Genomic DNA, 15,087 nt, shown 5'->3' with positions numbered 1-15,087 from the left:
GATATTGTGATTGTTTTTGTTTGAAGGACCTGTGGTGAGGTCACAATCATGTGACCAGTCAGCTGCTGGGTTTGTGGGTGTGGCTACAGCCTTATAATGTGGCCTGCTCCTGAACCAGGGGGCTGTGTGTGGGGAGGACTAAGCCTCCCATGTGTGCTGAGATTCCTGGTCTGAGTCTACAACCACGGACATTAGTCTTCTTTTGCCTGAACTAAAGGTTCCTTTTTGGTGTTATGCCGCCTTGTGCGTTTATGACGTGAATAAACCGCATGGACTTTGGAAAAACCTGTCTCATATTTGTCTCCCGCTGCACCTAAGCGAGTCACATCCCTACAGTGTAAATTTCCCAAGGGTCGGCTTTTCAACTTATCTGTACCCGAACATGATGCTATGCGATCCTATATTAAGGAGTCGTTGGAGAAGGGTCATATTAGACCATCCTCGTCACCTTTGGGTGCTGGGGGTTTTTTTGTGGCCAAGAAAGATGGTTCATTAAGACCGTGTATTGATTATCGTTCCCTTAACAAGATGACGGTTAAATATCAGTACCCGTTACCTCTGATGTCTGATTTATTCTCCAGAGTTAAGAGTGCCTGCTGGGTTACTAAGCTTGACCTCAGGGGGGCTTATAATCTTATTTGCATCAAGCATGGGGATGAATGGAAGACGGCGTTTAATACTCCGGAGGGACATTTTGAGTACCTGGTGATGCCTTTTGGGCTCTCCAATGCCCCTTCTGTCTTCCAGTGTTTTATGAATGATATTTTCTGAGACTTTGTGGATAAGTTTTTGATCATATATCTGGATGATATTTTGATCTTTTCTAGTGATTGGTATTCCCATGTGGAACATGTCCGGACTGTGTTTCGGATTTTGAGGGAGAATTCCCTGTTTGTTAAGGGATCAAAATGTCTCTTTGGCGTACAGAGGATCTCATTTTTGAGATTTATCTTATCTCCATCGAGTATTGAAATGGACCCAGCCAAGGTACAGGCCATTTATGATTGGCTGCAGCCTACTTCTTTGAAGGCTCTTCAGAAGTTTTTGGGTTTTGCTAATTTCTATCGTAAATTTATAGGTAATTTTTCTAGTATTGTCAAACCACTGACTGATCTGACTAAGAAGGGAGTTGATGTGCTGAATTGGTCTCCTGAGGCTGTCTCAGCATTTCAGGAGCTTAAGCGGAGGTTTACTTCAGCTCCAGTTTTACGGCAACCTGATGTCTCACTTCCATTTCAAGTGGAGGTAGACGCTTCTGAGATTGGTGCAGGAGCTGTTTTGTCCCAAAAAGACCCTGTGACTTCTAAGATGAATCCCTGTGCCTTCTTTTCTCGAAAGTTCTCCCCATCTGAACGCAACTATGACTTGGGGAATCGGGAATTGTTGGCCATGAAATGGGCATTTGAGGAGTGGAGACATTGGTTGGAGGGAGCTAGACATCAATTTGTGGTCCTCACCGATCACAAGAATCTGACTTATCTGAAGTCCGCCAAACGCTTGAATCCTACACAGGCTAGATGGGCCTTGTTTTTCACGCATTTTAACTTTGTGGTCTCTCTTCTTCCGGTCACTAAGAATGTTAAGGCAGACGCCCTTTCTAGGAGTTTCTTTGCTGATTCTCTTAATGTGTCCGAGCCTACTACTATCCTAGGTGAGGGGGCAGTTCTTTCTGCCATTTCGCCCGATTTGAGACGCGCCCTGGAGGAGTTTCAGGAGGATAAACCTGAGCGTTGCCCTATGGGAAGATTGGATGTTCTGGACCAGTGGAGAAAGAGAGTGATGTCTGAAGTCCATTGCTCCGCATTTGCTTGTCATCCAGGTATTTTTGGTACCAGAGATTTGGTGAGTCGGTCGTTTTGGTGGCCTGCCTTATCTCGTGATGTCAGGAATTTTGTACATTCCTGTGGGACTTGTTCTCGGTCTAAACCCTGTTCTCGTTCTAGTGGGTTGCTGATGCCCCTGCCAGTGCCCAAGAGGCCATGGACCCATATCTCAATGGATTTTATTTCTGATCTTCCTGTCTCTCAGAGAATGACTGTTATCTGGGTAATTTGTGATAGATTTTCGAAGGTCCATCTTGTACCACTCCCAAAATTGCCATCTTCCGCTGAGTTGGTACCCTTGTTTTTACAACAGGTGGTTCGGTTACACGGGATTCCTGAGAACATTGTGTCCGATAGAGGGGTCCAGTTTGTTTCCAGATTTTGGAAAGCCTTTTGTTCCAATCTGGGAATTCAGTTGTCCTTCTCCTCTGTGTTTCATCCCCAGACCAATGGACAGACTGAGAGAACAAACCAGACCCTGGAGTCTTATTTAAGATGTTTTATAGCTGCTGATCAAGATGATTGGGTCTCATTTTTGCCCTTGGCCGAATTTGCGCTGAACAATAGAGCTAGTTCTGCCACCTTGATGTCACCCTTTTTCTGTAATTTTGGGTTTCATCCTCGATTCTCTTCAGGGCAAGTGGAATCTTCGTCCTGCCCAGGTGTGGACACTGTAGTTGTTAGAATGCAGCAGATATGGGACCAAGTGGTGGATAAATTGTCACTCTCTCAGGAAAAGGCCCAGCGTTTTTCCAACCGGCATAGGACCATTGGTCCCCGGTTTAAAGTGGGTGATATGGTTTGGTTGTCATCTAAGAATATTCCTATGAAGGTTGCATCTCCAAAATTTAAGCCAAGATTTATTAGACCTTATAGGATTTTGGAGATTCTTAATCCTGTTTCTTTTCGACTGGCTCTTCCAGTTACGTTCAAAATCCATAACGTATTTCACAAATCACTGTTAAAGAGGTTTGTTGAGCCAGTAGTTCCTGTGGTGGCACCTCCTGACCCTGTGTTGGTTAAAGGCAATATGGAATATGAGGTAGAGAAAATATTGGATTCTCGTTTGGTTAGACGGAGACTCCAGTATTTGATCAAATGGAAGGGTTATGGCCAGGAGGATAATTCTTGGGTCTCTGCCTCTGATATTCATGCCAATAAATTGGTTCGTGCTTTTCACCGGGCCCATCCTGATCGGCCTGGTGGCTTGGATGAGGGTTCGATGACCCCTCCTCAAGGGGGGGGTACTGTTATGAGCTCATTTTCTGCTCCACCAGTTGGGAGTTCCCCTTCCGTTCTCCCTCTGTTGGTGACAGGAGGTAGAGAGGTTGGCTTAAGTGGTAGTGATCTGCCACTTGGTGAGGAAGCTAACGATTGGATCTCTGGAGGATCTGAGTGGATATAAGACAGCCGACGCCCTATCCTATTGCTGGTGATTTAGTCTGCATCTCAGGTCTAGGACTCAGCTCTGTTCCAGTCTTCAAGATAAGTTTGTTTTTTTGCTAATGTTCTCACTTGCTCTTGTTGGTCATTTCAGTTTTTGTGTGGTCAGCCAGTCCGGCTGGGCTGGTCTGGATTTTCACGCTTATTTGCCAAATTGTCTTTTTTTTGTCGCTTATTAGATTGGCCTCTTTTTGCTCTGTCTCAAAATATTTCAGAGTGCTGATATAGTGGGAGAAGTCTAGTGACTTCAGGGTTAATTTAGCTATCAGTTGTGTTGGACATTTTTGTAGGGTTTTTTGGCAGATCGCAGACAGTATCTTTCCTTTCCTATCCTTTCTAGTTAGTTTGGGCCCCATCGTTTGCTCAGCCTATTTTCCTGCCTGTGTTTGCTTTCATCTTGCTTCACCGTCAATACATGTGGGGGGTTGTCTTTCCTTTGGGGTCTGCTCTGGGGCAGTTAGTTTTTCTCTGTTCCAGCTTTAGGCTTATGTGGTTCTCCGGTTGTGACGAAGCATCTAGGAACAACGTAGGAACGCTCCACGACTGCTTCTAGTTGTGCTGTTAAGATTAGGGATCTGCAATCTGCATAGCTACCAACTTCTCTGGTTTTCTGAGACTTAGCTTGTTGTCTTGTTTTTCCTCCTCGGTGACACAATCATAACAGTACACTATGACACGCCCCATGAGGAAGGAAATCTCCGAAATGCGCATCGGGGTGGGCAGGAGGCAGCGTGGTGTCTGGAGTCTTGCTATCTGGTATGTCTATTACATTATCTCCTGATTATGCTGGGTAGATCTACAGCTATTTGAAATAATGGATGCTTATGTGGACTATGCAATATTACTTTGCCATTTACCATATATATTCTTACTTGCATATGAGGTATATCATATATATTTCTCATATCGCTGCATAGATCCTTGCTATGGTGTTTTACATACATGCCTATTTATAACATCTAATTCACTCCAAGACTCTTTGTCTAACCGCCCGTATGGTGTATGCTGTTATAGTCCGTCACTTTTAGCCCTGTTTGTCACTGACCTCTGATATTTAATAGATAATTTTTTGGGGGGGCATTTTTGGACTACTCATTGCGGATTTTCTTTGTGGTTTGCTCTTTTTCCCAGTCATGTTGCTCAGATAGTATGGACGGAGCACAGTATCAGCAACAAAAAATAAGATTTTAAACTCTGCACCACCTCTGCAAACAGCTGAATTTCAGCGACAGTAAATTCAAAGTTGAAATATGCTGTGCTGTATCGTGTTAGTCACAGAAAGAAAAAATTGAGTGTGGATGAGGCCTGTATGTCAAAGAAGTTGTGCTAGAAACATTTTTAAAGTCAGGTCCCTTACTGTATGACGTTAGTAACAGAAAACATTTTTGTGGCCTATGGATCAGGCCTCAGTAATACACTAGATGCTACAAACTCTTTTAAAGTCATGTCCCCTATTGTAGGACACTAGGAACAGATGAAATTTTGTGGCCTCTAGATCAGGCCTCTGTAACACACTCAATACTACAAGCTATTTTAAATGAAAACGAAAACAACGCGGTCTTTAGGGAACGCTGAGGCAAAAAAGGGGGAACAATTAAAAAAAAGATAATTGCACAAACCTTTAATAAAATTCTCTGCAATCCACAACGCGTGGGATACGGCGGGTTGTCTTAACATTTTTGCAACTGAAAAATAATTTTTTTTAACGTGCCTTAGTCTTGCAGACAGGTTCATATCATTGCCACAAAATGACAACTTGGGATACAGCAGGCTGTTTTACATTTGTCAACAGAAAAATAATAACTTTGTTTTTAATGTGCCTTAGGTCTGCAGTTTTCTATCACCACAGCACTAAATGACAAGGTGGGATACAGCAGGCTGCTTAATATTTTTTCACTAGCTACATGTGTATGAGAATGCTATACTCGTGCATGGAGCACAATAGAAGCAGAGCACAACATACTTGTAGGACATGTGCCCTGCCGGCTTTCTTTGTGGAGCTCGGTAATGTCGAAAAAAGAAAAAAATAGCTGGAAGGTAAATTTAACAGCCACACTGGACAGTAGCTACCGACAGTATCTGACTGATATACAACCGCCTAACTAACTAAAGGTGGCAGCATCAGGAGCAGCCTCTGCGCTGTTACAGGGCCAAAATGGCACTAAAACAAATTATCTGCTATTTATACAGAGAGGGACATGTGATTTCAGCAGCCAATGGCACAAGCCGTTGTGTCAGGACATTGTGGGTGTTTCCTGCGCCCTGATTGGATAGCTGTAATGTGCACACAGAAAGTTAGAGAAACAAAAAAGAGACTGCTGTGCTTACAAGAACGCCGCGCCTCTGAGCTCTGCAACCCCCCCTCATCACACGTGCCAAACGCTCATCATACACCACCAATATCATTGCTAAAGTGCTGAAAATATTTTTGTGGCAAAGCAAACATTTTCCGGCACTTGTGCAGAATGTTACCAATTTTTTCCCGATTTTATAAAATTTTGCTTGTGTTTCCGATCACGAATACGAATGTGCCATATTCGTGCCAAATTTATGTTTGGTGATCGATTTCCAAACAAATTTGCTCATCACTAGATATAACCACAGTGCATGGAGGAGAGCACTGGCTCAGATTTATCTCTCCCGACTGTAAGAAGCTTCACGCCTTTGTAGAGGTGATTATATGGAGAAAGATGTCCCCTCAGCATTGACTGGGATCGATTCTGGGAGTAGTAGTGCTTCCCACCGCTCCCTGGACTAGACAGGACTACGTTGTCCCACCTTACAGGAAGTGTCAGCACTGAGCGTGGAGGCTTCTCCCTGTTTCTATGGCGGCTTCTGGGGGGAGACTGAATATATAGCGTTCATATGCACACATCAGCCAGTAAATGGCAGCAGAGTGCACCGCCCAATGCACATTAATCAGTCCGCAGTGCGCGCACGTACACTGCATTATACATCTCCTGATTCTCAGCGCGCACAGTAATTCTGGCGCAATGGAGCATTAATACTGCCACACGGCAACCATTTCACTCTGCAGTAGTACAATGGGTGGCAGGATTCCACACTGAACAACAATGAACATTAGTAGAAATGATTGATTATTCTGTCTTCACCCCAAGTAAATGACACTTCTGTCAGTCAATAATAGTTCTGCTGCTTACTTTGCAATTTGTATGGGATTTTTTTCCCCAATTTATTATATTAAGATATATTTAATATTTAAGTTTATATTGTTCAAAAATAATAACATGCATTTTATTCTTGGCAGATGACTGTAGCGGGAGCTCCGAGGGACATCTGATATCTTTAGAATTTAAAGCAGATAATTGTAGTATCACACAAGATACATGTACACAGCATGAAGACATCTCGGCTATACCCCCAGCTGTTCACAGCAGAGATCGATCATCGGATGGTTTTAATGAAGGAATATCTCCTACTTCATCACAGATTGTTACAAAAAAGAAAAGTCAGAGAAGAAATGCTGAAGATAAAAGCCCTCCTAAAAAGGAGAAGCCATACTCATGTTCAGAATGTGGGAAATGTTTTGCACATAAATCAGACCTTAATGTTCATGAGAAAATTCATACAGGAGAGAAGCCATATTCATGTTCAGAATGTGGGAAATGTTTTGCGCAGAAATCACATCTTAATTGTCACGAGAAAATTCATACAGGAGAGAAGCCATATTCATGTTCAGAATGTGGGAAATGTTTTGTACATAAATCACATCTTTATAGTCACAAGAAAATTCATACAGGAGAGAAGCCATATTCATGTTCAGAATGTGGGAAATGTTTTGTGCAGAAATCACATCTTAATTGTCACGAGAAAATTCATACAGGAGAGAAGCCATATTCATGTCCAGAATGTGGGAAATGTTTTTCACAGACATCACATCTTTATAGTCACAAGAAAGTTCACACAGGAGAGAAGCCATATTCATGTTCAGAATGTGGGAAATGTTTTACAACTAAACCACACCTTAATAGTCACAAGAAAATTCACACAGGAGAGAAGCCATATTCATGTTCAGAATGTGGGAAATGTTTTGCAAATAAATCACATCTTAATTATCACAAGAAATTTCACACAGGAGAGAAGCCATATTCATGTTCAGAATGTGGTAAATGTTTTGCACATAAATCACAGCTTAATAGTCACGAGAAAATTCATATAGGAGAGAAGCCATATTCATGTTCAGAATGTGGGAAATGTTTTGCACGTAAATCACAGCTTAATAGTCACGAGAAAATTCACACAGGAGAGAAGCCATATTCATGTTCAGAATGTGGGAAATGTTTTGCACAGAAATCACAGCTTAATAGTCACGAGAAATTTCACACAGGAGAGAAGCCATATTCATGTTCAGAATGTGGGAAATGTTTTGCACATAAATCACATCTTAATCGTCACGAGAAAATTCATACAGGAGAGAAGCCATATTCATGTTCAGAATGTGGGAAATGTTTTGCACGTAAATCAGAGCTTAATTGTCATGAGAAAATTCATACAGGAGAGAAGCCATATTCATGTTCAGAATGTGGGAAATGTTTTGCACGTAAATCAGAGCTTAATTGTCACGAGAAATTTCATACAGGAGAGAAGCCATATCCATGTTCAGAATGTGGGAAATGTTTTGCACGTAAATCAGAGCTTAATTGTCACGAGAAATTTCATACAGGAGAGAAGCCATATCCATGTTCAGAATGTGGGAAATGTTTTGCACGTAAATCACAGCTTAATTGTCACGAGAAATTTCATACAGGAGAGAAGCCATATTCATGTTCAGAATGTGGGAAATGTTTTTCACAGAAATCACATCTTAATTGTCATGAGAAATTTCATACTGGAGAGAAGCCATATTCATGTTCAGAATGTGGGAAATGTTTTTCACAGAAATCACAGCTTAATAGTCATGAGAAATTTCATACTGGAGAGAAGCCATATTCATGTTCAGAATGTGGGAAATGTTTTGCACATAAATCACAGCTTAATTATCATGAGAAAATTCATAGAGGAGAGAAGCCATATTCATGTTCAGAATGTGGGAAATGTTTTTCACAGAAATCACATCTTAATAGTCATGAGAAATTTCATACTGGAGAGAAGCCATATTCATGTTCAGAATGTGGGAAATGTTTTTCACAGAAATCACATCTTAATAGTCATGAGAAATTTCATACTGGAGAGAAGCCATATTCATGTTCAGAATGTGGGAAATGTTTTGCACATAAATCACAGCTTAATTATCATGAGAAAATTCATAGAGGAGAGAAGCCATATTCATGTTCAGAATGTGGGAAATGTTTTTCACAGACATCACATCTTAATAGTCATGAGAAAATTCATACAGGAGAGAAGCCATATTCATGTTCAGAGTGTGGGAAATGTTTTGCTCAGAAATCAAATCTTTACAGGCATAAGAAAATTCATACAGAGAAGTAGCCATTTTATAGTAACACTAGCTGAAGAGGCTGGCATTGCCTGGGCATAGTAACCAACTGTGGTTAGTTATAACAAATTTTAATGATTATATTGCACATAAAAACCGTGCATCTAATCCTATCCTGTGTGATACTGTCTGCTGAGCTGTGTATCTAATCCTATCCTGTGTCATACTGCCTGCTGAGCCATGTGTCTAATCTCCTGTGTGATACTGACTGCTGAGCTGTGTATCTAATCCTATCCTGTGTGATACTGCCTGCTGAGCCGTGTATCTATTCCTTTCCTATGTGATACTGACTGCTGAGCTGTGTATCTAAGCATATCCTGTGTGATACTGACTGCTGAGCCATGTATAAAATCCTATCTTGTGTGATACTGGGCTCCCCCTGCAGTCTGTGTCAGAGGGTGGTCTGTGTTGGCACGGTAATAAATTGTGTTATTTCCAGCTTTACAGAAGGATGATATTGTCATGATCCAGTGTTGGATCTGGCGGTATTAAAAGCACAAAGTGAACTTTTTTTACTTTCACAAGTGCAAAGGTGTCTTGACTGTCCCCGGTGGTGGTTAGTGGTATCGCACCTTAGGTTAGGTTTTGCACTTAATTATGATTCAGGTGTGATACCCTATGAAGGTGTGCTTTGTGTGTGCAATCACTGCTTGTGATATTGATTGATTCATTGTGTTGATTCTGAGTTGGAGAGCCTGGTGGAAGGATGGAGCTGGAGAGGAGTCATGCACAGTCAGCCAGAGAGAACGAGTGGCAGCTAATGGTGTCTGCAGGAAGGGCTGGCATGGCCTGGTGGAGTCGCAGTTTATGGTGTCGGCGGGAAGTGCGGGCATGGCTTTGTGGAGTGGCGACTAGGAAGAGAGTTGCACTCGGCATGCTCGACTTGGTTGCTGAGAACTGGACTCAAGCATGCTTAGATTCTTGGCAGAAGCTGGACTCGTCTTGGGGCTCTGTGTACTGGACTGCTGCAAGTGGTGATGGACTCTGCTCCCATGCTGCACGATGGTGATGGATCCAGTTATGGTGATGGATCAGGGTGGAGGAGAAGATGCACACAGGTGGTGGGCTCTGTTGCTAGGAGCGTACGCAACAGAGCAAAGCTAAGTGGTGTTTCCCCTGTATTGTCTCTTTCCTCATGTGTGTTGTTAGTGCAGTGGTGGGATTAGTCTCCGCACCGACCTATTCCCTAGTGAGGGTTTAGGTTCAGGGCGAGCTAGGGTATTGAGGCACACGTGCGGTGACAGGTGCGGAGCCTGTATAGGGAATGTGAGGAGTGTAGGGACTCTGGCTCAGGGGAGTGCAGGAGGTCTCCATTTCCCCATTCCTTATCGCAGGGCCCACCATTGTTAAAGTTATCCAGGTTCCCCCTTTATTATTATTTAAATTCGCCGTACTGGAGGCGGTGTTTCCAGAAATGTATGCATAGCGTGTAATACCTAAATCCGCCAGGTGGAGGCGGCGTATCCACCTGCACGCTTTATTATTTAAATTCGCCCCACTGGAGGCGGTGTATCCAGGGTCACGTGTGTTATGGGTTCGCCTTGCGGTAACCGCTGCGTCCAGACACACGTGATCATGACAGATATCACCATAGAATTGATAAGAATAATAGGCCTCAGTTACCACAACTGTCTACAAAGAAAACTGTTGCTGATAGCAACCAATCATAGCTCATTTTTCATCTTTTAAACAGCTCTGGGACAGCGTGGCGAGTTTTGAGTGGTGACTTGTGTTTCGACTTTTATGTGGCGAGGTTGGTGTATGTGTGGTGAAATGTGTGCTGAGGGTGGTATATGTGTTGAAGTGCGTGGTAGTGTGTGGCGCATTTTGTGTGTGTGTTCATATCCCCGTGTGTGGTGAGTATCCCATGTCAGGGCCCCACCTTAGTGACTGTACGGTATATACTCTTTGGCACCATCGCTCTCATTCTTTGTCCCCCTTGTTCACATCTGGCAGCTGTCAATTTGCCTCCCAACACTTTTCCTTTCACTTTTTCCCCATTATGTAGATAGGGGCAAAATTGTTTGGTGAATTGGAACGCGCGGGGTTAAAATTTTGCCTCACAACATAGCCTATGACGTTCTCGGGGTCCAGACATGTGACTGTGCCAAATTTAGGGTCTATAGCTGCGACGGTGCGGATGCCAATCCCGGACATAAACACACACACATTGAGCTTTATGCATTAGATTATAACAAACATGGTGTCTTACCTTCCTGGAGCGATGCTCTTGCTCTTAAACCCTTTGACTACAATACAAGCTGCCCATCATAGTTACACAAGCGGTGGTCACTATGATAACATATAATATGGGGAACGTGCCTATATTTTCTTTATTATGTTTTCCCCCATAGTTTGAATATCTCTTTGGTCGCGGCTCCACACTGGTAATAATCCACCATAAGCAGGAGGGTGATGGCGGCTCTTCTCATGTACAGAAGTCCCGTCCATCTCATGTAAACCTACAGGTGCCAGATAGCAGATACATTACTCACATTTCACTTTCTCACAATTGATTGTTCTCGTGAAATCTCGTTCCTGTGACTAAGAAATTACAATTTGTGTTGCTTTTCTGTGTTCTGTTCTTCTGTCTTCATCATTATTGATGATGTGCATGCTACATAGAAGGCTTCTCTTCCTGATGTCCTTTTCCCCTATTTGTTACTCTTTGTGGCTCAGGAAAGATACCAATACGATATATACTGAATCTTGTAGACACCTACTTGAAATAAAGGAAGCTTTACTGTCTCACAGTGGTTTGGACAGTTCTTGTCAGGCGTGCCCACATCCTGGATTTTCTATTGGAGATTATGGTATGATCAGAATAGGGCATCTCTTCTAGTTGGTGAAGCTCGTTTCTAGTGATGAGCGAGCACTAAAATGCCTCAGGTGTTCGTTGCTTGGGTCGAGCAAATACTCCGGTACTCAACCCGAGCAACGAGCCCATGTAAGTCTATGGAAAAACCGAGCATTTTCACCGCGATCCCTCGAGGGTCCATTTAGGGTCTAAAAAAAAATTGGAAATCGATATGAACAGTGCTCAAATGACACGGGGACATCATGGGGAAGACCGCTGGAAGCATTTCTGACTGCTAGATCACTGCTGTCACTTTTAGGCTGGTTTCACATTAGCGCTTTTTAAGCGCACGCACGGCCGGGGGTAGCTCCGCCCCCGAGCCGGCTCTCTGCCCGGCGTGCCCGCCCCTTGCTTGTAGCGCCGCCTCCTAGCGCACAGCGGCGCCTGCGATCGGCGCACCCTATCTTTAGCATAGGGTGCGCAGGCCGTGCGCTAGTTGCGCTTTGACCTGCGCTGCGCACTTTTGACGGTGCGCCGAGCACGCCGAAATCCGAAAAGTTTGATTTTGGCGCGCACGGCGCACCGTCAAAAGTGCGCAGCGCAGGTCAAAGCGCAACTAGCGCACGGCCTGCGCACCCTATGCTAAAGATAGGGTGCGCCGATCGCAGGCGCCGCTGTGCGCTAGGAGGCGGCGCTACAAGCAAGGGGCGGGCATGCCGGGCAGAGAGCCGGCTCGGGGGAGAAGCTACCCCCGGCCGTGCGTGCGCTTAAAAAACGCTAATGTGAAACCAGCCTTACACTAAAACATACAAAAACAAAACAAAAATGGATTTTCCAGGAAAATATGTTAAGGGACATCCTTTCCAGGGTAATAATTTGTATGTAAGGAAAAATCAATAACCACCCCCCCAAAAAAAAATGTACCAACACCACTAGGGCTATGTTCACAGGTAGTGTTTTTGTTGCGTTTTTCACATTGCTTTCAACCAATACAAATGCATTCACTGGGAAATGTCAATTTAACATTTAACAACCTTTGCTGGCCATGTGGTGTGTGACACATCATCAGACACATCCTGTTTTATTTATGAGGCCGGGGTCACAGTAACCGACGCAAAATACGGTCCGTATTTTACATGCGTAATACGGATGAATGACCCCTAAATAGTGCTCCGTATGTCATCCGTAAGCAAGGTGTGGTTGCGTATTTTGCGCATGTCAGGATCCGTATGGAATCTGTATGGTGAGATTTTCTCGCAGGCTTGCAAAATGGACATTTAACGGTTTTGAGGCCTGCCAACTATTTAAATCATTAGCCTGCCACCTATTTATTGCCTCAGGAACAGGTGGCTGCCTCTATTCTGTCCATTTGTGACTTTGCATTGACTAGGTGTGTTGGTTTTGTATGTGCAACATGGCAGACAGTCTGAGTTTCATCACAACTGAGCAGGTTCTCTTCAACTGGCTTTTGTCACGCCACTTTGGTCCGCCATACCCAGTGATGGTGGATCCGCGGAGGAGAAGCATGTGGGTCCATCCACTTTTGAGGCAACGACTCACAAGAGGTCATTTTCACCGCCTCTATTCTCTGCGGGATCATCCTGAAAAATTTTACCAATACTCTCGCATGAGCCTTGCAACATTTGATTGACTCTTGGAGTCAGTGCGCCCTGGGATAACCTTTCAGGACACAAGGATGCGCAAGGCGATATCTGAAGAGGAGCAACTTCTGACATTACGGTATGTACTACACAACCACATTTTCTATGTTCACGATGTGTTGCCCAAAGTATGTATTTTGTGCTTTTGGACTAAGTTTAAATGCCCTCATCTTATTCCAGATATATTTAAACTTACAGACCAGAATGTTATGTGTAATATGTACTGAATATCATGTAGTCATTGTGCGACCAAATATATGTGTGTGTTAGTAGATCAGAATCACTAACAAGTTTGGTATGTATGTACCTGGTGTTGTGTTAATTTGTGCATTCTAAAATGTTCCATTTCTGTTCTTCAGCTTCCTGTCCACTGGCCTGTCTTATGCCGCCCTCCACCATGAGTTTCTGATTGGAAGATCTACCATTTCTGGCATAGTGGTCAAGACTACATCAACTCGTCATGCCCGAGCCCAGGATGGAAGACTGGTTGAGGATATCAAGGGACTTTGAGGAGGAATGCCAGTTTCATAATTGTATTGGGGCCCTTGATGGCAAACATATCCGGGTGCGTAAGCCGCCGAACTCTGGCTCCCAATTCTTCAATTATAAACAATACTTTTCTGTTGTATTATTGGCTCTGGCCAACCCTCAATACAAGTTTATAATTGTTGACATTGGGGCCTATGGAAGGACTGGAGACTCTAGAGTCTTCAATACTTCCGTTATGGCTCGGCGGCTACGCATCAACCAGTTGAATCTACCACCACCACGCCTAAGGCGCATCAGATTCCTGGGGGAAAGCTGCCTCTCCAGATATTCAAATAACTCATATGGGGTGTGTGGTTGCATCAAGCATGATCTGAAAACATCCTCGAATACGTAGCCTCACCTCACGGGAAAGGGCGCAAAGATAAAGGGCCAGGCTGCGTGAGTATGCCTCCTCGCCATCATCATTATTGACTCTAGCCAGATAGTTCAGTACCCCTATGTCAACATTGGTACAGGTATCTTGAGCAGGGATCTGGCGCCTTCCTCGCCGGGATTGTCCAGCAGGCTGTGGGGAGCCCCAAATCTGGGTAGTTGGGCTGCTGCTGATGTTGCACTGCTCCTCCTGTATGGCTGATGGTGCAGCAGACGGTCCTGCTTATGGATGTGGTCCTGGTGGTGGGGTATGTGGTGCAGGCACTGGGTTTTCCTGAGAGGAATCTTCACCCATGCTTCTTGGAGGGGGAGAAGATGGGCCAGCCACCTCTTCCCCTACAGACCCAGGATCTATGATGGGCTCGGTATCTGAGCCAGTTCCTCTCTCCGTAAGGTTGGACTGAGTTCTGTTATGAGATAGAACAGAGCCAAAAAAATCAATTTTTTTGGCCCTGTAAAGTATCTGTAATGTGGTGTGAGGTATTTACTTACGGTCTCATCCAGAATTGGAGCGAGTTAGGAGAGGCGGTCATAATATATATATTTCCTCTTTATGTGGCCCGCATCACCACTCCTGGACCGCTGCTGATGTTCTCGCCTGTATTGGTCGTGGATGCTGCGCCAGCGTCTCATCACATCTTCCACTGCAATGTGACAGGAAATATTCTCAATTTCACATATTTGATAGGTCAAATTTGCTACCAGTAGTCTAGGCATGTGGCCTTCTAGGGTGTGCTTTCTACCCAGGGTGGCATATATAATTGGGGCATCCAGGCCAGATCCAGGCCAGATACACAAGGGCACAATAGTTCATATATCAAGTAGCTACACTTAATAACTTGGTTGGCTGGGAGGATGAGGAGCTTGTGGCCTGGGCCAAATTATGGCAGTGTAAAACCATGGGTCTCATAAAAATCTACCCGCCTCCTGAGGTAAAAAGTCCAAGCACAGGAAGGGGGGGCTGATTCTAAGTGGCTTTTTTGATGT

General features: G+C 44.0%; 1 protein-coding gene across 1 annotated transcript in view; it reads left to right on the top strand.

Moving 5' to 3' along the window:
• LOC141053961 (uncharacterized) overlaps window positions 1–11,469 on the top strand; it is a 106,412-nt gene extending 94,943 nt beyond the window's left edge. The window contains exon 3 of the mRNA XM_073551117.1: window positions 6,535–11,469. Coding sequence (XP_073407218.1) covers window positions 6,535–8,714 — 2,180 coding nt within the window. The 3' untranslated portion in view covers window positions 8,715–11,469. The remainder of the gene's footprint in view (window positions 1–6,534) is intronic.
• Window positions 11,470–15,087: the final 3,618 nt, after the last annotated feature.

This window comes from Dendrobates tinctorius, unplaced genomic scaffold (assembly GCF_039654945.1).
Source record: "Dendrobates tinctorius isolate UK_male_01 unplaced genomic scaffold, ASM3965494v1 ptg000173l, whole genome shotgun sequence".
NCBI classification, from domain to species: Eukaryota; Metazoa; Chordata; class Amphibia; order Anura; family Dendrobatidae; genus Dendrobates; species Dendrobates tinctorius.
Note: the sequence above shows the minus strand (reverse complement) of the source record. Positions and strands in the feature narration are given on the sequence as shown.